This window comes from Eriocheir sinensis, chromosome 52, assembly GCF_024679095.1.
Source record: "Eriocheir sinensis breed Jianghai 21 chromosome 52, ASM2467909v1, whole genome shotgun sequence".
NCBI lineage: Eukaryota > Metazoa > Arthropoda > Malacostraca > Decapoda > Varunidae > Eriocheir > Eriocheir sinensis.
This window is the reverse complement of record NC_066560.1, coordinates 7,625,043-7,652,542: the sequence shown is the minus strand read 5'-3', so window position 1 is coordinate 7,652,542 and position 27,500 is coordinate 7,625,043. Positions and strand designations below refer to the sequence as shown.

Sequence of the window (27,500 nt, the reverse complement as noted above, 5' to 3'; positions counted from 1 at the left end):
AAAATTATAAATGATATATTTTTTTTCGCCTACAATCGTCATTTATTTAACGAGGGAACAAAAGGTGGAAAAAAACATTCATATTTATCGTCGTGACGGCATGGCTTCCCCCCCCTCCCCTCCCCTGCCCCTCCCTCCCCCCTACTTACTGAACCCCTCCCTTCATTTGAGGAAAAAATATTTCTTTTACGTTTTCAATCTCTCTCTCTCTCTCTCTCTCTCTCTCTCTCTCTCTCTCTCTCTCTCTCTCTCTCTCTCTCTCTCTCTCAAAAAGTGGAACAACTCATTTACAAGGTAGGAATATAACAAAAGGGCAATATCATTATTACTATTATTATTATTATTATTATTATTATTATTATTATCAGTAGTAGTAGTAGTAGTAGTAGTAGTAGTAGTAGTAGTAGTAGTAGTAAATCATCATCAATGGTAGCAGTAGTAATTATAGTAGTAGCAGTAATATAAATAGCAGCAATAGTAATAGTAAAAGTAGTAGCAGCTGCAGTAGTAATGACACACACACACACACACACACACACACACACTGAGCCATTCGTTGTTATGTAAAGCTGTAAGGTATTGACGTAATGCGCCATCATTTCTTTTTTATCCTGTGTGTGTGTGTGTGTGTGTGTGTGTGTGTGTCACGCCCCAGGCTTAAATATGTTTCTCCAACTTCTTCACTCCAGTATCTCCACTTCTCCCTTTTCTACTCTTTGTTTTCCTCCTCCTCCTCCTCCTCCTCTTCTCCCCAGCAACCAAGAAAAAAAATATTAAGTGTCCTTTCAGTGACCTCGTCCATGTCCTACTTACACACACACACACACACACACACACACACACACACTTTATTTCTTTTTCCTGTCACCATTTTTTCTCGCTAACCAGGCCATTCTCTCTCTCTCTCTCTCTCTCTCTCTCTCTCTCTCTCTCTCTCTCTCTCTCTCTCTCTCTACGTCATCTCCCCCTCTCACCTGTGTTCCCTTTCCCCTCTTTTCCCCTCTCACCCTTCTTTACTATATATACCTGTCCCCCTTCGTCTCTCTCTCTCTCTCTCTCTCTCTCTCTCTCTCTCTCTCTCTCTCTCTCTCTCTCTCTGTATCGTTCTCTTCTTCTCTCCCTTTCCTATCTCCTAATCTTGGTTCTCCTCCTCCTCCTCCTCCTCCTCCTTGTTCTGTCTTAATCTTTATTCCTCTTTCTCCATTTTCTTCGTCTTAATTTTTTTTTCTCCTCCAATACTCCACCTCCTTTCTTCGTCTTCATTTTCTTCCTCCCTCTCTCTCTCTCTCTCTCCTTCTCGTATCTTTCCTCCATCTTTCTCTCCCTCCATATTCCTCTAATTTCACTTCTTTTCTGCCTCTCCCTGTTTCCTCTTCCTCTTTCTTCCCCTCTCCTCTTCTTCTTCCTCTCCAGCACGGTCACTCAAGAGGAGGAGGAGGAGGAAGAGGAGGCACGAGAGGCTCTTCTAGGCTCTATGAAGTGTGAGGGAGCAGAGAGAGAGAGAGAGAGAGAGAGAGAGAGAGTGTAACACGTCAACACTTCCCTAAAATGTATATGTACTCTTGACACACACACACACACACACACACACACACACACACGGAGTTGGTACTTACATATCCGCGTCTCCACACACGCACACATGTACACCTGTCGCTGGGCCTCACCTGAAACACAAAATACACACATTAATACCTGTCCTTAATTAGCCAGTGGTGGGAGGCTAATTATAGAGGTATTAGCATGTCACCTGGTCACTGAAAATAAGTCTAATAATAATAATAATTGTGATGACAGTGATAGTGATAATAAGTGGTGGTAGTAGTAGTAGTAGTAGTAGTAGTAGTAGTAGTAGTAGTAGTAGTAGTAGTAGTAGTAGTAGTAGTAGTAGTAGTAGTAGCAGGAGGAGGAGGAGGAGGAGGAACATAAGTAAACATTATATTAAGAGAAGTAAAAAAAAAAAGTAATATTAAAATAAGATAAATATATATGTACAATTTCATGTTACGACACCAAGAACAACAACAATACCACCACCAACAACAACAACAGCACACTCGAACAAGGAAGAACAAAAAGCCCAACCAACACAACAGCTGCGTAACACCTCCCACGGGAACGATCATTACAGGTAACCAGGTGCGCCGAGGGGAGGGGCGCCGAGGGGAAGTGAGGGGGGGAGAGGAGGGGGAGAGGGGAGAGGAGGGGAGGGGACGAGGGGGAATGGGGGACGAAGTAGGGTAAGGCAAGGGGAACTGAGGGTGAGGAGGGGGGTGAGGTGAGGAGAGACGAGGGGAAGTGATGGTGGGGAGGACGGAAGGGGGGGTGAGGGGAGAGGGGGGGGGGGTCACGTGACAGCGCGTGCAAAACTCCCAACTGGGATTTCAATAATAATCAAAAGAAGTGAGTCACAGGAAAGGAAGGGAAAGGAAGGGAGGAGGAGGAAGAGGGGAGAAGGAAGGGGAAGAGGGAATGAAAAAAGGGAATGAGGAAAAAAGAAAAATTAGGAAAAAATGAGAAGGGGAGGAGGAAAAGGGAAAAGTACAGGAAAATAAAAAAAGAATGAAGAAGAAGAATGGGAAGAGTGAGGGAGGAATAAAGAGGGAATGGGATGGGAAGAGACAAGAAGGGGTAAAGGGAAGGAAACAGGGAAGAAAAATTATTAAAAAAAAAAGCGAGGGGAAGAATTGAGGAAAGAGAAATGAGACCAAAATGATAGTTAGAAAAGGGAAAAAAGGGGAGATGGGGAGAAAAATAGGGGGAAGAGGGGAAAGGAAATGGGTAATGTAGAGGGAATGGAGAGGGTGAAGAGGAGAGGAAGGTGAGGTAAGAAGGCAGGTAGGAAGAAGAGAAAGGAAAGAGGAAAGAAGAGGGGAGAGGGGAGGGAAAAGTTAGAGGGGAGGAAAGACAGGGTGCATGATGTCATAAGCCAACATGTACTCTCTCTCTCTCTCTCTCTCTCTCTCTCTCTCTCTCTCTCTCTCTCTCTCTCTCTCTCTGTTCACGTTGCCAAAGCTTCAAGTAGATGACGCCTCAGGAGAGAGAGAGAGAGAGAGAGAGAGAGAGAGACAATAACGAAAACAAACAAACTAATTTTCAACAACCACTTACAAAACGTTTCAATCTCTTCCCCTTTCCCTAAATCCCCTTTGCCCCTTCCCTTCAAAAATCTTACCCATCCTCCCTTAACTTTCCCTTAAACTCCAACTTTCTCCTTCCCCTCCCTTTTCCTACCTACTCTCGCCCCCCTAACTCCTCCCCATCTACCCCCTTCTCCATTTGCCCCCCTTACCATTTTAAATACATCACCCTTCTCCCTTTACCCTCCTACTTTCCCCTATCTCTTTCTTTCCCTACGATATCTCCCTACACTCCCTTTCCCCCTTTCACCCATCACCCTAAACCCCTTTCCCTTTACAGACCACCCATTCTCCCTTTACCCTCCCTATTCTAACCAATTTCCCATACGCCCTCTTTCCCCTCACCCCATTCCTCCCTTTTACCTTTCCCCTTTCCCATACGCCTTCTCACCCCTCACCCCTTTCCCCCTCTCCCCCGCTGGCATAAGGCAAGTCAGGGTTCACTGTGGTCAGCGGGGACGAACGTGTTGAATCGATATGAGAATAGCGGGTCGATTTTGTTCGCGTGGGAGGGAAGAGGAAAGGGTGGGAGGGAGGGAGGAAGGTAGGTGAGTGATAGGGAGGGAGGGTGGGTGAGTGATGGGAGAGGAGGAGGGAGGGAAAGAGGGAGGAAGGATGGGGGAGGAGGAGGAGGGTAGGTGAGGAAAAAGGGAAGGTATGACATGAAGAGTTGGTGTCTTGTATTGGTTGTTGTTGTTGTAAGGGTGATGGTAGTAGTAGTAGTAGTAGTAGTAGTAGTAGTAGTAGTAGTAGTAGTAGTAGTAGTAGTAGTAGTAGTAGTTGTTGTAAAGGAAAAATTATTAGGTATCATCGTCACACATTGCATATTATAATTAGTATTTAATCCCCCTTTTCACTGGACCACGATATCTATCTCTCTCTCTCTCTCTCTCTCTCTCTCTCTCTCTCTCTCTCTCTCTCTCTCTCTCTCTCTCTCTCTCTCTCTCTCTCTCCTTAAACCTTACTTTCCTCTTTCTTCCCATGCATTTCCCTCCCCTCTCAAACTGTCTCTACCCCCAATCACCTCCCCTCCCCTTCCGTTCCTCCCCTCTTTCCCCCTTTCCCCCATCCCCTTTCCTCCCCTCCCCCCTTCCCCGGGGAGGTACGCAGCGGTGGACTAATCACGCTTAATTCGGTATCATTATTGAATAAAGCTTTATGGCAGGCGCGGAGGTGAGGGGGGAGGGGAGAGAAAGGGGAGAGGAGGAAGGGAGGTGGAATGATTCAGATGGGGGGTGTGGAGGGGAGCGGGCGTTGGTGTTGATGTTGGTCTGTCTGTCTGTCTTTGTGCCTGGCTATTTATGTCTGTTTGTTTGTCTGTCTGTCTATCTGCATGTATGTCTGTATATTGTGGTTATCTATTTTTCTTCGTGTGTGTGTGTGTGTGTATGTGTGTGTGTGTGTGTGTGTGTGTGTGTTCCCTTTTCACCTCCTCATGTGCGTTTGTGTTCGCCTTTGCATAAGTCTACATCACCCCCGCGTCCGTGTGTGTGTGTGTGTGTGTGTGTGTGTGTGTGTTTACTATCCTGACCACCCCTCCCTTGTGTGCGTGTGTGTGTGCACGTGTCTGTCAGTCTGTCAAACACACACACACACACACACACACACACACACACACACACACACACACACACACACACACACACACAGACCTTTCCCCTCGCTCAGGTAACCACCCACGCCCAGCCACCCTCTCCCCTCCCCCTTCCCCTCTTCCCTCAGGTGACTTCCCCTCTCTGACACGTGACCGCTCCCCTTCCCTCCCCCCTCCCATCCCCTTCCCCTCCCCCCTACCCCATTATTATCACGCTAACACACACACTTTGTCCGTATCACCAACTGCCCTCTTTATTACTCTCTCTCTCTCTCTCTCTCTCTCTCTCTCTCTCTCTCTCTCTCTCTCTCTCTCTCTTGCTCTCCCCTTACTTCACCCTCCTCTCATCCATGTCTCCCCTTCCTATCTCCCTCTTCTTCCCCCTTCACTGTCCCCTCCCCTACCTCCCCTTCCCCTACATTCCCTTCCCCTCATGTGACCTCAATTTCACTTTCGTTCGTTGCCCTGTTCCCCATAATCCCCATAAGTCCCCTCACACACACACACACACACACACACACACACACACGCAGACCTTTTAGTATGTCTCTATTGTGTGAGAGGTTTTGTTGTTGCTATATTATTTTGTGTTGTGAAGCCGGTGGTTTTATGGCAGTGTGTGTGTGTGTGTGTGTGTGTGTGTGTGTGTGTGTGTGCTTATTTGTTCATTTATCACTGTTGTTTATTCATATATTCATTTATTGTGTAGATTTAGTTCATGGCTCTATTGCATGTGTTGTTTTATTATGCTATGTTATGTTAGGGGTGGTACTGTCCTTTATCAACACCAGGAATCCATAGGTAGGTGTATTTATTAACAGAGATAAACAGATATATTAACAGACAGACAAACAGACCAAAACTTCCACCTGTCCTCCTCTACACCCCACCCCCCTTAACCCATCCCATCTCACCCACAATAGGTAGATTAACAGGCCATAATAGATAGATAGATAGAGAGATACAGACAGACAGACAGACAGACAGACAGACAGACCAAAACTTCCACCTGTCCTCCTCTACACCCCACCCCCCTTAACCCATCCCATCTCACCCACAATAGGTAGATTAACAGGCCATAATAGATAGATAGATACAGACAGACAGACCAACACTTTCACCCATCTCTCCACCTCTACATCCCACTCCACTTCACCCATCCCCACCTGAGCCGAGAGATAGACAGACAGGTCATAACACATAGACAGGCAAACAGACAGACACAGACCGACACTCCCACCCATTCCCCTCCATCACCCCCCTCACCTATAAGCCGCCAACAGGTAAGCAGTGCCCGCAGGTGTGACAAGAGGTGATATTACTCTCCAATCTTCTTACGTCGGAAAAAAGATTGGCAATGTAAAAAAAAAAAGGTCAGCCGGAAAGTCAACCTCCGGGAAACGTTTTTAGTGATAAGAAGCTTGGGTGCGACTTAACGTTTCTTAGTAATAAAAGGTATGATAAAAATAAGTGGTTAAGACCCCAGGCCGATGAAGGTATTAGTTAGAGGTGGGATCGAGTAATTAATTAAGGGATGCAGGTGTGTTTAAGTGGGAATATAATGTTTCTTTGTAGTACCGAGAGGATGAGAAATAAAGAAGAAATAGAAGAGAAGAGAAGAAACAGCCAAGAGGAAACTAACTGGAAGACAAACCAAGGCGAGAAAAATAATAAAGAAAAGACAGGAAATAAAGAGGAAAAAGGAAAGAAAAGAGAAGAAAGATGGTCAAGAAGAAACTAACTGGAAGACAAACGAAGACAAGAAAAATAAAGAAAAGACAGGAAATAAAGAAGAAATAGAAGAGAAGAAAAAACGGGCAAGAGGAAACTAATTGAAAGACAAACAAGGCAAGAAAAATAATATAGAAAAGACAGGAAATAGAGAAGAAAAAGGAAAGAAAAGAGAAGAAAAATGGTCAAGAAGATACTAACGGGAAAACCAAGGCAAGAAAATTAACAAAGAAAAGACGAAATAAAGAAGAAATAGGGAAGAAAAAAGAAAGATGATCAAGAAGAAACTAACGAGAAGACAAACAAAGGCAAGAAAAAAATAGAAGACAAAAAGACAGGGCATGAAAAAATACGGTTAGATGAAAACAGGAAAAACAAAAATAAAGAATAAACAAACAGGATAAAGAGGGTGACAAAAACAATGAAGAAAAACAAGCAAAGAGAGCCGCGGGGGGACAGTCGAGAGCCCAGCCAGGGGAGGACAAAAAAGGGGAGGAAAGAGGAGGAAAGGACTAAATAGGAGGATGAGAGAGAAGGGGAAAAACGGGGTGTCCTGAGGGGGGACTTAGATATTATAGGAGGTGAGGAAAGGAGGAAAGGAAAACGAGAATGTTATGTTCCCTTCCCCTTCTTTCTCCTCCTCCTCCTTCCTCCCTATCTATATTCCCTTCCCTATCTTCTTTCTTCCCCTCTTCCACACTGACATACATACATACATACATACATACATAGACAGTAGACGTACATAGAAACTGTTCATCTACTTAAACTGGTACTCTATCATTGGTGTGTGTGTGTGTGTGTGTGTGTGTGTGTGAAGCTAACAACTGCGGATACATTGAGACGTTTATGTGTGTGTCTGTATGTGTGTGTGTATGGGGGGGAGGGTTCTCTAATGTATGTATGTATGTATGTATGTATGTATGTGCGTAGCGTGACTGAAAGCGTGGTTGCGTGTGCGTGTGTGTGTGCGTGTGCGTGAATATGGTTAATTAAGGTTGTGGACGGTGAATCATACAAGAAAAATGCCACGGAAAAAAATCAATAACAACAACAACAACAAAAATAATAATAATAATAATAATAATAATAATAATAATAATAATAATAATAATAATAATAATAATAATGGAGGAAGATGAAAAGGGAGAGAAAAGGAGGGAGATATTTTGTTCCAACTGTCTATCTTTAAGTTATTGAGGCAAGGGAAGGGGGGAGGGGGGGGAGAACAGGGAGATCAGAGGGGAAGAGAAGGGCGGAAGGAAGAGGAGGGGAACAGGGAGGGATGAGGAGGGAGGGAGGGATAGGGAGGGGATTAAAGGGGGATTACAAGGTGGAATGTTTTGATATTTGGAGGAAAGAAAAGGGAGAAAATGTGAACACTATAAAAAAATAATATAAGGTCGGTATAGTTAGACGCCTCCACCTCACATCAACCATTTCCAAAGGTCCAAAAAGGAGATCAGTCGGGTTCTAGTGAGTGTTCTTTTAGGTTCACGGCACAGAAGAAGGGTCAATCTACCACCAGGGTCATAACACTACCCCTGGAAATGCCGAAAACTCATACGCAAGCCTTGTCAAAAATGTGCTTGAGACGAAATTTTTAAGAATACGTGCATGGGAAGAGGAGGAGGAAAAGGAGGAGGAGGATGAAAAGGAGGAGGAGGAACAGATGAACGAGAAGGAGTAAAAGTGATAAGATTGTGGAAATATGGAAAGTAAAGTGAAAAGGAAGGAGGGAAAGAGAGAAGGGAGAAGAAAGAAACAGGTGATAATAAGGAAAGACCAGGTGAGATAAATTAGAACAGGTAGAGGAAGACAGTGCCAGGTAAGGTAAGGCGAGGTAAGGTAGAAACATATAAGGTAAGGTTAGGGTAAAACAGGAAGATGTAGACAGGTAAGGTAAGGTAAAGTAAGGTAAGGTAGATGGAGACAGGTAAGGTAAGGTAGACATTAAGGTAGAATAGGTTAAGTAAAAGGGAGCGTAGCAGTGACAAGGTGAGCTGCAGTGGGTCAGGGTGAAGATTAATGGGTCAGGGTGAGTAAGGGTGTTAAGGGAGAGGAAAAGGGGGAGGGGGAAGGTCAGAGAAGGAAGGGAGGAAATGGACAGGAGATAGGAGGTAAGAAATGAGGATGGTGGAGGAAAGGGAAAGGGAGTGTGAAGGGGAAGGGGAAGAAAGGGGGAGGAAGGAAGGGGAATAAGAGAGGAAGGTAAAGGAGGTATAGCGAGGGAAGGAATAAAGTGAGGAAAAGGTGTGGAGAGGGAGAAGAGGGGGAAGGAAAAGAGAAAAAGAGGAGGAAAAGGAGAAAGGGAGGGGGGAGAAAAAGAAGAGGGGAAGGAATAGGGGTCAGGAGGTCAATTAGGGGTAGTGGGGGGAAGGGGTGAAAAGGTCATGAGTCAGATGAGGTTATGAGGGGGGAGGGGGGGAGGGGACAGGTGATGAGTTATTCAAGTGAGCCGGCCTACCTGTGCTCACCCTGCCCTTGTGTTCCCCAGGTGGCAACGCAACACCTCGCATGACCTTTGACCCCCGCGCCCCACCCCCCCCCATCACCCTCACTGAGCCTCCCATTCCCCATCACTCTATACAATCTACCTAACCCTTCCATCCCCTTCACCTTTTTTTTTTTTTTCATCAACCTCCCCATCCTCTATCATTCACAACCTAACCTTTCCATGCCCTTCACCCATTCCCATACCCCCATCACTCTCCATCATCCCCACTAAGTCTGCCATTTCCCATCACCCACAACCTAACCCTTCCATGCCCTTCACCTCCTTCTCCTTACCTCTTTCTTTGCCTATTCCCATACCCCATCAATCTCCATCATCCTCACTAAGTCTCCCATTTCCCATCACCCACAACCTAACCCTTCCATGCCCTTCACCCCTTTCTCAATCTTAAAATTTACCTCTTCCTTTACCCATTCCCTTGACATCATCACCATCATCTCCCTCCATCACTCTTACTAAGACAACCATTCCCATCACTCTCAACATGACCCTTCCATGCCCTTCACCCCTTCCCTTACCCTGAAAAATCAACTCTTACTTTACCCATTCGCTTTCCCTCATCATCAGTCCCATTCCCATCAGTACCCATCACTAACACCCATTCCTCTTTGTCATGTAATTTACCTCTGCCCCTTCCATTCCCTCTTCACAAGCCCCATCATTTCACTCCCCCATACCTCTGTCCCTTCCTATACCCTCCCCCCATCCATCCCATCAACTTCTCTTCACCAACCACCTCAAAAGACACGTTATTTCATTCAATAACTATTAGGTTCTTTTTCCACGTTTTTTTTTTTCTTAACTCCAGTAGACCTAAGACATTTCATAACTCTCTCTCTCTCTCTCTCTCTCTCTCTCTCTCTCTCTCTCACACATATTAAAAAAGGGAATATTGTTGTCTCAGAAGAATTACGTATAATTCTTCAGGATTTTCCTAACATTATAAGCATCCATACCTCCTCCTCCTCCTCCTACTACTACTACTACCACTACTACTACAACCACCACCATCATTACCACCACAACCACTTGCATCACTCTTACCCTTCCTCCATCTCCCATTCACCACCACCACCACAATCTCCCTTGCCCACAATTCCTTCGCCCGTTTCAATACAGGGACAAAGAGGGAGGTAACAGTAGCGATAAGGGGCCGAAGGGAGGGAAGGGATAAAGGGAGAAGCGGAGGGAGAGGAAAAGGGAGGAAGGAGGATTAGGCAAAGTGAAATAAAGGGGAGGAGATGAACGCGACATAAAAGAAAATGAGAGAAAAGAGGAGGAGGAGGAAGAGAGAAAATAGCACATGAAAGAGGAGTAAAAGAGGAGGAGGAGGAGGAGGAGGAGGAGGAGGAGGAGGAAATGGACCAGACGAACGAGGTGGAAAAGAAAAACATTCAGAATAAACGACAGACATAGAGAGAGAGAGAGAGAGAGAGAGAGAGAATTTATCCAACTCGTGACAAGCGACATTTTAATAACAGGCAAAAATCCAACATTCATCCATCTCTCTCTCTCTCTCTCTCTCTCTCTCTCTCTCTCTCTCTCTCTCTCTCTCTGCTTCCCCTCCGTCCCTACCTTTCCCTCCCTTCCTTCCTACCTGCCTGCCTTTCTTCCTTCCTTTTTGCTCGCTTTTTCCCTTCGTTCCTTCCATTCTCATGTATATTCTTCCCAGCGCTTACTATGACCTCACACAAGAGATATTGCATGTAACAGAAGTAGTAGTAGTAGTAATAGTAGTAGTAGTAATAGTAGTTGTAGTAAGAGTAGTAGTAGTAGTAGGAAAGTAGGAAGTAGGAAAGAGAAGCAGAAAAGGGAGATACAAGAGAAGGAAGGGAAGGAGAGGTAAGGGAAGGGAAGGGAAGGGAAGGGAAGGGAAGGGAAGGGAAAGACAGGGTAGACAAAGGGAAAGGTGAGGAAAGAAAAGGAAAGGAAAGGAAAGGAAAGGAAAGGAAAGGAAAGGAAAGGAAGGAAAGGCAAGGAAGGGAAAGAAAGGAAGAGGAAAACAAGGAAGGGACGGGAAGAGAAGGGGAAAGGGGAGGAGGGGAAGGGAAAGGAAAGGAGAGGAAAGGGAACAAAAAAAAAAGAGAAGATAAGGAAGGGAAGGAGAACAGATAAAAAAGGACTCTAGGAAAAGGAAGAAAATTCAGGGCGAAAAATAATGAAATAAATAAGTCATAAAATTAGGTAAAAATACAATGAGGAAAATTATGAGGATGAGCGGAGGATGAGGAAGAAGCAACGGAGGAGGAGGAGAAGGAGGAGGAGGAGGAGGAGGAGGAGGAAGAGGAGAAGGAGGAGCAATGGACAAGCTAGTCAGGTCTTTGTGTATGTAAACCAGTTCTTGAGCGTCATTCACACACACACACACACACACACACACACACACACACACACACACACACACACACACACACAGAGGTTAAGGTGTGCACGTGGGAGAGGTGAAGGTGATGATGATGATGATGATGATGATGATGGTGATGATGATGATGATGATGGAAAAGGAATCATAATCGGCTTGTTGTGGAGATTTTAAAGAGGAGGAGGAGGAGGAGGAGGAGGAGGAGGAGGAGGAGGAGGAGGAGGAGATGCAACACCGTCTCACTCCACATGTTGCTTAACTAGGCGTGTCGTTGAGAGAGAGAGAGAGAGAGAGAGAGAGAGAGCAAGGATGAGACAGGAAGCAAAGAAGCACCCTTACCCCCCCCCCCAACGATCCCCCCCCCCTTTGCAAGACATCTGACCACCCCTCAATCCCTTCCCCCCTTCCTCCCCCCCTCCCTTAACAATACCAAACTTCCCCCCCCCTTTAAATACCCCTCCTCTTTCTACCCCTTCAACCGTTTCCTCTTCCTCCTCTTCCTCCTCCTCCTCCTCCTCCTCCTCCTACCGATTAAGTGTCTGATAAGTTCCTGATCCTCCTCTGCCCTCAAGATTAGGAGGAGGAGGAGGAGGAGGAGGAGGAGGAGATACTTGGATGGAGATGATAAGACGAATTTAAAATAAGAGAAGATAAGGATTGATAAGCAGGTCGATGAGTGCGTGCGTGTGTGTGTGTGTGTGTGTGTGTGTGTGTGTGTGTGTGTGTGTGTGTGTGTGTGTGTGTGTGTGTGCGCTTATCTCTCGTCTTGTTAGCGTGAGTATGAAGATAAGATTAATCCTTCATCCTCTCTCTCTCTCTCTCTCTCTCTCTCTCTCTCACATTCTGACTTTTTTCGATTTTTTATGGATGAAAAGGAAAAAAAAACGTAAATCGAGACTTTTTCTTCCTCTCTGTTCTATTGTTATTCTTTTTATCAGGGAAATACAGTGTGGCATTTTCTCTCTCTCTCTCTCTCTCTCTCTCTCTCTCTCTCTCTCTCTCTCTCTCTCTCTCTCTTAAACACCATTACCAGTCCCCTCTCTCTCTCTCTCTCCCATGCGTACACAATTTACATTCCCCTCCCTCGTACTGGTCATCACTTTTCTCCACCTCTCTCTCTCTCTCTCTCTCTCTCTCTCTCTCTCTCTCTCTCTCTCTCTCTACTTCTTTTTTTTTTTTTTGAACTTTACACAGATACCAATGACTTCACTTTTTTTTACCTGTTCTTATTTTTCGTATTTTTCTTCTTCATTTTTTTCCGTTTCCTCTTCCTCTTCCTTTTTTTTTTTTTTTTACTGCTTCTGCTTCTTGTTCTTCTTTCACCTCAACATTTTCCTCTGTCCCTTTTCCTCCTCCTCTTCCTATTCTTCTTCCTCCTCCTCCTCTTTCTTTTCCTTCTTCTATTTCTTCTTCCTTTCTTCCAGCAGTACCAGACTCTACTTCAAAACTCTCCCTCTCTCCCTCCCTTCCTTTCCTTCTTCTTCTTCTTCTTTCCCTTCTTCCTCTTCTTCCATTATTCTTACCGTACCAGACTCTACTTCAAAACTTTCCCTCTCTCCTGCCTTTCCTCCAAACCTCCCTTTCCTTCTTCTTCTTTTCTTTCTTTCTTCTTCCTCTTCTTCTTCCTTTCTTTCTACAGTACAGGACTCTACTTCAAAATTCTCCCTCCCTCTCTCCTTCCTTTCCTTCAACCCTCCCTTTCCTTCTTCTTCTTCTTTCTCTTCCTCCTTTCTTCTACAGTACCGGACTCTACTTCAAAACTCTCCATCTCTCTCTCTCTCTCTCCCTCCCTTCCTCCAACCCTTCCATAACACAATACCCTACTCTCCTCTCTCTCCCCTTCTCTCCCTCCTCTCCTTCCTCCCCCCAATCGGTGTTCATCATCAGATCTTCTCCGGCACCTTTCAACGCCATCTGAATGAACCCAAGACCTGTTACACTTATCCACAGGGGGTCATCTCTTCCTCCTCCTCCTCCTCCTCCTCTATACTTCTCTTCTTTTCTCTCCTCTTCCTTCTTTATCTCTCTCCCTCTCCCTCTCCCTCACTCGTTTCTTCCTGTCCCATTCTGTCCTGTTCTGCTTTTCTTTTCTTTTTCTTTTCTTTTTCATGGTTGGTTGGTTGGTTGGTTGGTGGTGGGTACTCTCTCTCTCTCTCTCTCTCTCTCTCTCTCTCTCTCTCTCTCTCTCTCTCTCTCTCTCTCTCAGGTGTGCATGGGTGGGTTCGCGAAGGTATAGCAAAGAACGGGTTATTTAAGGGGTGACTTCTTGAACACACACACACACACACACACACACACACACACACACACACACACACACACACACACACACACATGAATAAACAGATGGTATTATATTCTGATCTTTCAACACAACTTTTTTTTTTGTTTGTTTGTTTTTAGGGATAAGAAAAACAACAACAATCACCCAACGCATCAAACAAACAAACAAACAAACAAACACAATCACCCAACGCGTCAAACAAACAAAGGACAAGGAAAACAAACAAGGTGGAGCGAAAGACGAGAGTAACAAACCGACTTAAAGTTTAAACCTCGTGTAAGCAAAGTGCCCCCCCCAATCTCTCTCTCTCTCTCTCTCTCTCTCTCTCTCTCTCTCTCTCTCTCTCTCTCTCTCTCTCTCTACCGTTTCCTCTTCCTCCTCTTTCTTGGCAGTCCTCTTCTCTCCGTTTTCCTCCCCTATTTCCTCTTCCTCAACCTCCTCCCCAGTTCTCATTCCTCCCCTCAACCTCCTCCCCAGTTCTCATTCCTCCTCTCAACCTCCTCCCCAGTTCTCATTCCTCCTCTCAACCTCCTCCCCAGTTCTCATTCCTCCCCTCAACCTCCTCCCCAGTTCTCATTCCTCCCCTCAACCTTCCACCCCAGTTCTCATTCCTCCCTCAACCTCCTCCCAGTTCTCATTCCTCCCTCAACCTCCTCCCAGTTCTCATTCCTCCCTCAACCTCCTCCCAGTTCTCATTCCTCCCTCAACCTTCCTCCCCAGTTCTCATTCCTCCCCTCAACCTCCTCCCCAGTTCTCATTCCTCCCCTCAACCTCCTCCCCAGTTCTCATTCCTCCCCTCAACCTCCTCCCCAGTTCTCATTCCTCCCCTCAACCTCCTCCCCAGTTCTCATTCCTCCCCTCAACCTCCCCCCCAGTTCTCATTCCTCCTCCCCTCACCCACAGTTCCCATCATTCCCCTTCCTCTGCAATGCTTTCTTATCTCCCTTACCCTAATTTTCTATACCTCGCCTCTTGTTCCTCCATTCCATTCTTCTTCTTCTTCTTCCTCTTCTTCTTCTTCTTTCGTAACGTTCCATTACTTACACTCCAATTTACATTCCATTCTTACTGGTGAGTTTTCTCCTCCTCTCCCTCCCTCACTTCTCCTCTCCCTCCTCCTTTCTTTGTTTCTCCTTCTTCTTACCTGCCTCTAAAACCACGGCACATAATTCCACATTCCCTTCATTATCTTTTACTTCCTCCTCCTTTTAATTTTCTCCTCCTCTATCTCTCTCCCTTCTTCTCTTCCTCCTCCTTTTTTTTTTCTCTCCTTCCCCTTACTTCTAAATCCAGGAGGTATATTTCTGCATTCCTCTGATTTTTTTTTACCACTCCTCCTCCTCCTCCTCCTCCTGACAGCCTGCAGCGGGGGCGTCATGGTGTTAACAAGGGGGAGCGTGGACCCCTTACACCTGTGCTTTTGGGGTCCCGCAGGTGTTGTCAAGCATAGGTGTTGGGGAGACTAATGTATACGAACATGTGTGTGTGTGTGTGTGTGTGTGTGTGTGTGTTCCTGAGTCAATACCAACTGTTGCGTGTCACTATGTTACTGCAGTGTGTGTGTGTGTGTGTGTGTGTGTGTACCCACCACAAACCGACGAGGGAATAAATAAATACGAAGAGGCAATGAGGTAAGACGCGACCTCACCACTCGAATATGGAGGAGGAGGAGGAGGAGGAGGAGGAGGAGGAGGGAAGAATGGGGAGTGGGGGAGGAGATACAATAACTAAAAATACAAATTAATAATAATCTTCACACAATATGGAGGAGGAGGAGGAGGAGGAGGGGGGGAAGAATGGGGAGTGGGGGAGGAGATACAATAACTAAAAATACAAATTAATAATAATCTTCACACAAACGGAGAGGAAGAACAAAAAAAGAAGAGGTGGAAGACTAAGAAAATGTGGAAGGGGAAAGAGAAGATAAAGAAGGAGAAGAAGGAAGAGGAGGAGGAGAAGGAGGTTGTTGCGGTCAAGTGGAGGAAGAACGACGAGGAAAAAAAAAGAAGAGGTGGAAGACTAAGAAAATGTGGGAGGGGAAAGAGAAGATAAAGAAGGAGAAGAAGGAAGAGGAGGAGGAGAAGGAGGTTGTTGTGGTCAAGTGGAGGAAGAACGGAGAGGAAAAAGAAAAGAAGAGAATGTGGAAGACAACGAAACTGTGGAAGGGGAAAGAGAGGAAAAAGAAGAAGGAAGAAGAGAAGGAGGAATTTGTAGTGTGAAGTGGAGGAAGAAAAGGCGAACGACGAGGAAGAAGAAAAAAGGAAGAGGTGGAAGACTAAGAAATCAAGTAAGGAGGAAAGAGATTAAAAAAAAAGGAGAAAGAAGGAAGAGAAGATTGCAGTGGTGGAAGGGGAAAAGAAGAATAAATAGGAGGAGGAGGAGGAGGAAGAGGAGGAGGAGGAGGAGGAGGAGGAATGTATAAATAGTTGACGAAAGTTGAATACACAAGTAGATAACAAAAAAAAAAAAAACGTACGAGGAAAGATGATAAGAAATACAATTAAAACCAAGCTGGTGTATAAACATCTCAGGGGGGGAAAAAAAGGGCAACTCATACACGAGATTAAAAAAAAAGGATAAAAAGAAACATTAGCAGAGAGTAACAGGAGTTGAACTGCAAAAGAAGACACCAAAAAATAAAAGAAAAAGAGTTGAGGAAAAAAAATAATACAAGCAGTGAATAAGACGTGGTTTAAAAATGACTGTAAAAATATTAATACAGATACGAGGTTAGAGCAAGGTTAAAATATTTGAGGATAGTAAAAGAGAATATAGATGATAGAGGAAAGAGGATACAAACGGGTGTAATACAATATGTGAATAAATACACACACTTGAAAAAGACGTATATACAACAACGAATAATACAGGTTTGATAGAGTACGGTAATTTAGAAACGAGCTTGAAGAAAATGAAGAATAGGATGATTAAAAAAAAAGACCACACCATTTACAGAACAAAAAAGACTTACGAAGGAAAAAAAATAAAAGAAAATAAGGAGAAAACGAAAAATGAACTTAAAGAAAATGAAGAATAAGAGGAAGATAAATGTTAGACTACACACCATTTACGGAAGAAGAAAAACGACGTACGAAGGAAAAAAAGAAAAGAAAAAACAGAAAAAGAAAAAGAGATAAAGAAAGTGTAGATAGATTATTAAGACGAAAAAGAACAAAACATGAAAAAAAAATGAAAAAGAAGTGAAGATTCGCTATTTACTGAACATGGAAAGACGTTTGAAGGAAGACAAAAAAGGAAGGGAAGGAAGAGAGGGAAGAGGAGAGAGACTGGAAGCGAAGTAAGAGAGGAGAAAGAAAAGATAAGGAAGGGAAGGAGAGGAGGAGAGACAGGAAGGAGGAAGGGAAGAAAGAGAAGGAAGAGAAAAGGAGAGACTGGAAGCGAAGCAAAAGAGAGGGGAAGAGAAAAAGTAGGAGAGGAGAAGAGACTGGAAGAAGGAAGGGAAGGAAGAGGAGAGGAAGAGAGACTGAAAATGAAGTTAAAGAAAATACTCAAACAAAAAAGAAAAAAAAGATGAAGATAAAGGAAATGACTCAGGAATAACTGCAGGAGAGGAGGAAGACGAAGGCTTAAAGTGAATTAAAAGAAAATTGAGCCGACCAAAGAGACAAATAAAAAATGGGGGAAAAAATGATAAACTGGAGACATGAGTGAGAATGCAGAAAATTTATAAAAAGTGAAGAAAATGAAGAGAAAATGCAACCGAGCAACCAAACAAAAGACATAGATAGGAGACAAAGAGAAGAGTAAGGAAAGGAATAACGATAAAATGAGAAGGAAAGGAGGAAAAGAAAACGGAACTAGACAGACACGAATGAAAATTAATAAAGAAGAGAAATGAGAAGAAAATGGAGAGACAAAATAAAGAAACAAATAAAAAGAAGGATAATGAGATAGAGAAAAGATAAAAAAAAACGACACAAAAATTATGATGTGTGAAGAAAACGAAGAAGAAAACGAACGAAGAAGAAAATACACACGGAAATGAGGACAAAAAGAAGAGGAACAAGTGAAGAAAAAGAAGAAAATAACAAGAAAATTAATAAAGGAAGGCATAAACACACACAGAGAAAGGAAGAAAAATAGAGGAGGAACACGAGAGGAAAAGAAGAAAATAACAAGGAAGACAAAAACACAAGAGAAGTGAGAAAAAGAAGAAAAAGAAGAAAACTATAAAGAAAACAAATACACACACAAAGAGGACAAAAAGAGAAGAGGATGGAGAGGTAGGGAAAGGAAGAAAAACAAGACAATTAAAAGAAGGCAAAAAGAAGAAAAAGCGAAAGAAAAAAACAAGAAGAAAAGGAAGAAAAAAAGAAGACAATTAAAAGGGGAAGGCAAAAAAGAAAAGGGAAAGGTGAGGAAAAGCAGAAAAAACAAGACAATTAACAGGGAAAGGCAGAAAGGAGGGAAAAAAAGAAAAACAAGACAATAAAAAGGAGAAGACAAAAACAAGAAAAAAAAGGAAGAAAAAACAAGACAATTAAAAGAAGACAAAAACAAGAAAAAAAGGAAGAAAAAACAAGACAATTAAAAGGAGAAGACAAAAACAAGAAGAAAAAAAAGGAAGAAAAAACAAGACAATTAAAAGGGGAAGGCAAAAAGAAACGGGAAAGGTGAGAAAAACCAGAAAAACAACAAGACAATTAATGAAGAAAAACAACAAGAGCAGGGACAGGTGAGCAGACCACCCTACGTATACCTGGGCGCCGTGAGGGCCACCCAATCAACGGGCAGGTAGTCAAGGTCACGGGGAAGGTGTGTCTCAGGTGTCCCGCCCGTGGCTCTCCCTAATTACTTACTCACCTTCCCTTCTTGCCGCCGCGTTACAGAAATAATGGTGGTGGTGATGGTGGTGGTGGGTGGTGATGGTGGGTGGTGGTGATGATGATGATGGTGGTGGTGGTGGATATGATGGTGGTTAATGTGACTGATTTACTGATGAGGTTACTACTACTACTACTACTACTACTACTACTACTACTACTATTACTACTACTACAAGTCATAATAATAAAAAAATAATGACAACAGCAATAATGATACGAGAAAAGTTACATTCTTATTATTATTATTATTATTATTATTATTATTATTATCATCGCTCTTCTTGGATGGAGATGAGTCACAAAACCTCCTCCACATTACTGGGAGATAACGTCATTCCCTCTCCCTGTATCTCCCTCCCTTCCTCCCTCATTGTCTCCCTCTCTCCCGTCTGTTCCTTCACCTCCATCCCCTTCCTTACCTCCAGCACTCCTCTCTCTCTCCCTCCCTCCCTCTTGCTTCCATCATACATTCCCCTCCTCCTCCTTCTCCCTTACATACCAAATAAATGAGTAACAGAGAATAAGGGAAAGAGAAGAAAAATAAACGAAGATCAAAGAGAAGGAGGAGGAGGAGGAGGAGGAGGAGGAGAAACCAGAGCGACCAAGATACGAGTTTACGAGAAGAGACAAACAATTAGCGACTTGACTTAATTATCTAAAAGGAACACACACACACACACACACACACACACACACACACACACACACACACACACACACGGGATGCTAAATGTCTCCTAGAGTTTGTCGAAGTCAGTCAGTTAGTCAGTCAGTCAGTCAGTCAGTCAGTCAGTCAGTCAGTTAGTTAGTTAGTTAGTTAGTTGGTCAGCCATCCAGTCAGTCAGTCAGTCAGTCAGATAGTTAGTTAGTCAGCAATCCAGTCAGTCAGTCAGTCAGTCAGATAGTTAGTTAGTCAGCAATCCAGTCAGTCAGTCAGTCAGTCAGTCAGATAGTTAGTTAGTTAGTCAGCAATCCAGTCAGTCAGTCAGTCAGTCAGATAGTTAGTTAGTTAGTCAGCAATCCAGTCAGTCAGTCAGTCAGTCAGATAGTTAGTTAGTTAGTCAGCAATCCAGTCAGTCAGTCAGTCAGTCAGTGAACCACGATAACCTTGAAACAATCCAGTCAGTCAGTCAGTCAGTCAGTAAACAAAAACTATAATGCACTCAGCCCTGACACTCCTCCTCCTTCCTCCTCCTCCTCCTCCCCGTTCACCTTTCAGCACACTTCAGTCAGTTTTCTATTCAGTCAGTCAGATAGTTAGTTAGTTAGTCAGCACTCCAGTCAGTCAGTCAGTCAGTCAGTCTTCTTTTTTTAGTTTTTGTTTTTGTTCTCTGCCTCAAAACCAGTTCCCTGTTTTTTTTGTTTTTTTTGTTTATTTTTTAACTTCTTCCAATTTGTCTGCTACTCCTGTTTATTTATATTTACATTCATTTTTTTTTCCTGTTTTACTTTTCCTCGTCTTCAAAACTAGTCGCTTCTTTTTTCTTGTTTTCTTCGCTACGATTCATTAATTTTCTATCTTCCTTTCTATCTTTTACCTCATCTTCCTCCACTCCATACCTCTAGATAGTTAGTTAGTTAGTCAGCAATCCAGTCAGTCAGTCAGTCAGTCAGATAGTTAGTTAGTTAGTCAGCAATCCAGTCAGTCAGTCAGTCAGTCAGTCAGATAGTTAGTTAGTTAGTCAGCAATCCAGTCAGTCAGTCAGTCAGTCAGTGAACCACGATAACCTTGAAACTACCTACAAAGACGACCTTCACTCTTAAACAAAAACTATAATGCACTCAGCCCTGACACTCCTCCTCCTTCCTCCTCCTCCTCCTCCTCCTCCTCCCCGTTCACCTTTCACACACACTTCCCTCCTTGTTTTTCTATTCACTCCTCGTATGTACTTTTCTTTTATTTTCAATTCACAATACTCGTCCCTCTTCTTTTTTTTTTTTTTTTTTGTTATCTGCCTCAAAACCAGTTCCCTGTTTTTTTTTTTGTTTTTTTGTTTATTTTTTAACTTCTTCCAATTTGTCTGCTACTCCTGTTTATTTATATTTACATTCATTTTTTTTTTCCTGTTTTACTTTTCCTCGTCTTCAAAACTAGTCGCTTCTTTTTTCTTCTTTTCTTCGCTACGATTCATTAATTTTCTATCTTCTTTTCTATCTTTTAGCTCATCTTCCTCCACTCCATACCTCTATTATTTTCCTTTAACTTTTCTTCATAATCAAATTCCTCCTTCTTCTTCTTCCGTCTCCTCTTCCTCCTCCTCCTCGTCCACTTTATTTTCTCCTTTTGCTCTTCTAACTTATCTTCTGAAGTTTCTTCCTCTCTGACTTTTCTTCGCATTCTCCTCTTTTCCCTCCAACATTTGCTCTCCTCCTCCTCCTCCTCCTCCTCCAAACACATATCTTCTGACAAATCTTCACAAACTTTTCTCTCTCTCCCTAACTCATTCCTTCACCTTCTCTTTCCTTTCCTTCAACCTCTTTACTTTTTTTCTACTTTTTTCCTCCTCCTCCTCCTCCTCTTCTTCCTCCTCCAAACACATATCTTCTGACAAATCTTCACAAACTTTTCTCTCTCTCCCTAACTCATTCCTTCACCTTCTCTTTCCTTTCCTTCAACCCCATTACTTTTTTTCTACTTTTTTTCCTCCTCCTCCTCCTCCTCCTCTCCTTCCTCCTCCAAACACATATCTTCTGACAAATCTTCACAAAGTTTTCTCTCTCTCCCTATCTCATTCCATCACCTTCTCTTTCCTTTCCTTCAACCCCATTACTTTTTTTCTACTTTTTTTCCTCCTCCTCCTCCTCCTCAGTAATGGGAGACAATGCCGCCACTATTACCTGCCATCCCTCAAGGTAGATAATTAGGTGAGGTGAGGAGTGGACCCCCCTACCCCTTCCATCCCACCTACCTGCTCCTAACACACCTGACGGACCGCTGTATATTATTATTGCTATTATTGTAGTTGTTGTTGTTGTTAGTGATGTTAATGTTAGGACTTATTTGAGCGTATAACATTAGCTTCTTTTTTATGCTTACCAAATCCTCCTCCTCCTCCTTCATTTTTCGTCTAATTATTGTTATTCCTTTCCCACTTCCTCCTTTTTTTCTTGCATCATTCTGACTCAGTGATATGTATTTACCTCCTCCACCTTCTGCTCCTCCTCCTCCTCCTCTTCTTTTTACCCCTCCCCCTCCTCCTCCTCCTTACGCTTCTTCCAAGATCTTTATTTGTTGCTACCTCCCTCTTTCCCCACCTCACCTTCCTCTTCCATGACATTCAATTTGCTTCCTCCTCCTCCTCCTCCTCCTCCTACATCGGCAGGAGTTATTTCTCGAATAGAGTTGTTCGCCACTGGAACAGCCTTCCTGCGGATGTGGTTAGCGCAGAGACAATCAACTCCTTCAAGAAACGCATTGATCGCCACTTTGCCGCATCGGGAGTGAACTGAACGGACCCAAGAGTAGATACACAAGTGCTTTAATCCTTCCCTGCAAGCCACTCCTATGGCAAACGGATTGATTAAATCACTGAACGCAGGCAGCCTAGTAATGAGCCAACAGGCTTTCTGCTGCCTGCTAGTCCATGTTTCCATGTTTCCTCCATCTACTCCTTTCTCCCCACCACGCTCCCAAGGTCACATCCCTCCCTCCCTCCCCACCACTCCTTCTCCCCATGTCACCTATCCCACTTCTTGCTATCCACCTCACATCTCTCTCTCTCTCTCTCTCTCTCTCTCTCTCTCTCTCTCTCTCTCTCTCTCTCTCTCTCTCTCTCTCTCCACGAGGCCGTAGATAGAGCACATCAACAACATAAAAAAAGGAACTTGTCAAGATGGTTATCGCTCTTTCTTTCATCACCACCACCACCACCACAACCACCACAACATAGCAACAACAAACACTTACCAACTTCACCACTACCACCACCTCCACCACCAAGATACCATCACACACACACACACACACACACACACACACACACACGAGTAGGTCAGGGCGAGTGGATTACTGTCCCATTTACGGTATATGGTGAGGGAGAGAGAAGAGGAGGGAGAAGGGAGAGAGAGGGAGGTAAAGGGAGGTAAAGGGAGGGGAAGGGAAGGGAAGGTGAAGGGAGAAGTGAGATTTGCTACCTTTCCTTTCCGCTTTATTTAGCCTTGGGAAAAAAGAAAAAAAAAACAATCTATTGACGTCAGTGTGTGTGTGTGTGTGTGTGTGTGTGTGTGTGTGTGTGTGTGTGTGTGTGTGTGTGTGTGTGTGTGTGTGTGTGTGTGTTCGCTCTGTCAGCTCCCATTTTTTTCTCTTTTAATTATAGTTTTCTTCACTCACTTCACATTCCTTCCTATGGTCCTGTTTTTGTTTATGTTTGTTCCTTTGTTTGTTTTCCTTATCAACAAGCATTCCTTTCCTGTTTATCATTCTTAATTGTCTTGCGTTGGTTTAATGTGTAAAAGCAAACAACTATTTTCTTTTTTTTTTTTTTGGGGGGGGGGGGGTTGTGCATATATTTACTCTTCCTGGTAACACACACACACACACACACACACACACGAGGCGCGTCTTATCAAGTGCATCTCCCCTTATGCTAAACTAGTGTGTGTGTGTGTGTGTGTGTGTGTGTGTGTGTGTGTGTGTGTGTGTGTGTGTGTGTGTGTGTGTGTGTGTGTGTTTTACAGTGTTTAGAGAAATGATGTCAATGCTCAGAATTTTAAGTCTCTCTCTCTCTCTCTCTCTCTCTCTCTCTCTCTCTCTCTCTCAACCGTCCAACATTAACCCTTCCCTCTCCCTCTCTCCTCGCCACACACCTGCCTCACCTAACCGCTCTCTCTCTCTCTCTCTCTCTCTCTCTCTCTCTCTCTCTCTCTCTCTCTCTTCCTTCATATCTTGTTACTATTTATTTATTCTCCAACTTTTCATCCTCCAGTGTGTCTCCATTTTCCTGTGACCATTTATTTCCTCTCCTCCTCCTCCTCCTCCTCCTCTTTCTCCTTATCCTCCTCCTCCTCCTGAATGCGATAATTTACGAATAATGCAGATGGCTTTTTAATTGCCTGCATTTCTAATTTATTTTCTTTTATTTGATGCCAGGGAAGAAGAAAAAAGACGAGGTAAAAGAAGAAGAAGAAAAAAAAGAAGAAGAAGAAGAAGAAGAAGAAGAAGAAAACAGTGGGGATGAGAGCAGAGAGCGTAGAGGAGATAAAGAAGGGAAATGTAATGAAGAAAAGGAGGAAAAAGGGAGGTTAAGAGAAGACAAGAAGGAAGTACAAGAAAAAAAGTTAGTGACAAAAATAAATAAAACTGAACAAGTATAAAAACATAATGAGGTGACGAATAAGGAGGAAAGAATGAAGGAATAAAGACAGAGGGAGATTGGGGAAAGTAAGGAGAGAAAACGTGAAAAGCAAAGGAATGAATGAAGAAAATAAAAATGTAAGATAAAGGAATAGAGAAAGTAGGAAAAGAAAAATAAACGAATATGGAAAGGAAAAAGCAACGAAGGAGGGAAAAAGAGAAAATATAAAAGAGAATGTGAAAAGCAAAGATATGAATGAAGGAAATAAAAATGCAAGATAAAGGAATAAGGAGAAAGTGGGAAAAAAATAAATGAACGAGCCTGGAAAGGAAAAGCAACGAAGGAGGGAAAAAGAGAAAATATAAGAGAATGTGAAAAGGAAAAGTGACTGAAGAAAAGAAAAATGAGAAAGATAAAGGAATAAGGAGAAAGTGGGAAGAAAGAAATGAACGAATCGGAAAAGGAAGGAACAGTAAAGGAGAGGAAGTAGAGAAGGAATAAAAGCATGTGGAAAGAAAAAGAGTGAAAGAGGGAAGAAGGAAGATGGAGAGAAGAAGAATGGGAAGGAGACTGCTGAGGGAAGAAGGAAGGATGGAAGAAAAGAAAATATAGATGGAAGAGAGAAAGGAGGATAGAAGGAATGAAAGAAGAAATGAAGGAAATAAGGGAGGACGACTGCAATATCAAAAGAGAAAGGAGAGAAGAAGAGTGGGAAGGAGACTGCTGAGGAATAGAAAGGAGATGAGGAAGAAGAGATGAGGAAGGAAAGATAATACGTAACATGAGAAAGAAGAAAAAAAAATGAAGAGGGCACACACACACACACACACACACACACACACACACACACACACACACGGAGTAGGTCAAGGAGTGTGGTACATTAATCATCTCAGTGATGTTTGTTGTTGACCTCTTTTGTTGTTGTTGTTGTTGTTTTTGATGTTCCTAAAATTAGTTTGTTTGTATTCCTTGAGATTTTTCCCCCTTATTTTTACTACTATTTTTTTCTTATGTTTTTTTACTAAATGAATGTATGTATGTATGTATGTATGGCACACCTAATGATATTTACGAGACCGTGTGTGTGTGTTTGTTTGTGTGTGTGTGTGTGTGTGTGTGTGTACGTTACAGAAACATGCCATTACATAAGCAGGCGAAAAACGTTAAAAGAGACGTGACACACACACACACACACACACACACACACACACACACACACACACACACACACACACACACACACACACACACCGGCATTCAGGCCCCTGCAGCCCCTCCCGGCGGTGTCATTTCTCATATAAATCCCGTCACTTGAAAAGGCAACACCCTACCCCCCTCCCCCCTCTGCTTGTATAACTAATTTGTATTACTTTAGCCAAGCAGAGGAGCCCGGCCCTTCCTGCCCTTCCCTGCCCTTCTCTCCCCTTCCCTCCCTCTCTCCAAGTCCCCAGGTGTATAGAAAGGAGTTTCTTCCCACGACGGAGGAGAAGCAATCCCTCTCCCTTCTCTCTCCGGTGGTCAGTGAGGAGACAGAGAGAGAGAGACGACAGGCTGAGGGGAGGAGGCAGGGGGAGAGCTGGGGACGTGGGATACACAGGGAGGAGGAGGAGGAAGAGGAAGCAGAGGGAAGGGCAGGGTGCGAGGGTCAGTGTATGAGAGGAGAGAGTAAGGGGAGGGAGGAGGAGGAGGAGGTAGTGGCCGGGGTGAAAGGAGGAAGAATTGAGATTGTGAATAAGTAATGATGGAAAGGGATACGTGTGGAAAGCAAACAGTGAAGGAAGGAGGATTTGCAGGCGTGGGGAAGGAATGAAGGAAGGGAGGGAAGGAAGGGGAAAAAAGGAAAGAAGGATGGCTGACGCAGGATGGGAGGAAGAATGATTCACAGGCGCGGGGAAAATGAAAGGAAGGAAGGAAGGAAGGAAGGGAAGGGGAGAAAGGAAGGAAGGAAGGAAGGAAGGAAGGAAGGAAGGGAAGGGGCGGGAGAAAGAAAGAAAGAAAGGAAGGAAGGGAAGGAAGGAAAGAGGAGGAAGGGATGGATGGAGTGGAAGGAGGAAGCGGAATGGAAAATAAAGTAGAAAGGAAGTAAGATAAATTATATAAATAGATAAATAGATAGATAAATGGATGAAAGGAAGGAGAAAGGAAATAAAGAAAGGAAAGGGGAGGAAGGGGAATAATGGAAAGAGGGTAGGATAATAAAGGGAAGGATGAAGGGTAGCTCAAAATGAAGTAAGGAAGGAGAGAAAGAAATAAAGATGAATGTAGAGAATGCAAAAAAGCAGGCAAGCAGGAAGGCAGGAAGGATGGAAGAGAAAGGAAGATAGAAGGAATGAAAGAAGAAATGAAGGAAATATGGAAGAACGCTTGCAATATTAAAAGGGAAAGGAGAGATAAGTTAAAGATGAAAAAGAAGGAAGGAAAGAAACAAAAGCAATTAACGGAAAGGAACGGCAAGGAATGACTTCAAGCATAAACGAAAAACAGAAACGGCAACAAAAACAATAAAAAAAGGAAGAACGAAATAATGGAAGAACGAGAATTCAATAAAGATAAAAATGAAGAGAAAGAAAATAAGAGGAAAAAAGCAAATAGAAAACGAAATACTATAATTACATGAAAACGAACCCATCATCTACGTCATTAGGGACAAGTGTTCGTGGAGGGAGGGAAGGAGGGGAAGGGGGGGGGGGGGGTAGAGGGGAGGCAAGATACAGTGATGAACGTAAATAAGAACGAATAACGAAACGAATAACGAATAACTCTCTCTCTCTCTCTCTCTCTCTCTCTCTCTCTCTCTCTCTCTCTCTCTCTCTCTCGAAGATACGTTGCATGTTGGAAAGGGGAGGGGAAGAGGAAGGAGGGAAATGGATGCAGAGGAGGAGGAAGAGGAGGAGAGGAGGAAAAGTAGGAGAGGGAACGAAAAGGAGATGGAGAGAAGATGAAAGGAAGGAAGGAAGGAAGGAAGGAAGGGAGGAATGATTAGACAGAGGAAGAAAAAAAAGAGAGAAGGAGCGATTTGGAGAGAAAACGAAAAGGAAGAAGAGGAGGAGGAGGAAGAGTGGTGTAAGGGAAGAGGAGGAAGAGGAGGAGGAGGAGGAGGAAGGAGAGGAGCAAAGGATAAAGAAGGGTGATGGTGGTGTGAAGGAAGGAGTGAACACAAGGGAGGGAAGGAGGGAAGGAGGGAGGGAGAGAATGGAGGAGCAAAAGGGAAGAGATACTTGTGGTGGTGGTGGCAAGTGGAGTCGCCTTCCTCCAACTGTCCCGTGCATTCCTTCCTCCTCCTCCTCCTCCTCCTCCTCCTCCTCTTCTTCTTCCTTTTCGTTTTCTCTCCAAATCGTTCCTTCTCTTCTTTTATTCTTTCTTTCTCTGTCTAATCACTCCTCCTTTCCTTTCTTCCTTCCTTCGATTCTTCTCTCCATCTCCTTTTCGTTCCCTTTCTCCTACTTTTCCTCTCCTCCTCTTCCTCCTCCTCTTCTTCCTTTTCGTTTTCTCTCCAAATCGTTCCTTCTCTTCTTTCATTCTTTCTTTCTCTGTCTAATTATTCCTCCTTTCCTTCCTTCGCTCCTATTCTTCTCTCCATCTCCTTTTCGTTTCCTTTCTCCTCCTCTTCCTCCTCCTCTTCTTCCTTTTCGTTTTCTCTCCAAATCGTTCCTTCTCTTCTTTTATTCTTTCTTTCTCTGTCTAATCATTCCTCCTTTCCTTCCTTCCTTCCTTCTATTCTTCTCTCCAT

General features: G+C 43.6%; 1 protein-coding gene across 1 annotated transcript in view; it reads right to left on the bottom strand.

The window, feature by feature from the left end:
* Nucleotides 1–27,500, bottom strand: part of LOC126982836 (uncharacterized) — a 135,953-nt gene that overhangs the window by 51,558 nt on the left and 56,895 nt on the right. The window contains 1 exon segment of the mRNA XM_050835109.1: nt 1,617–1,667. Within this exon segment, the coding sequence (XP_050691066.1) occupies nt 1,617–1,667 (51 nt within the window).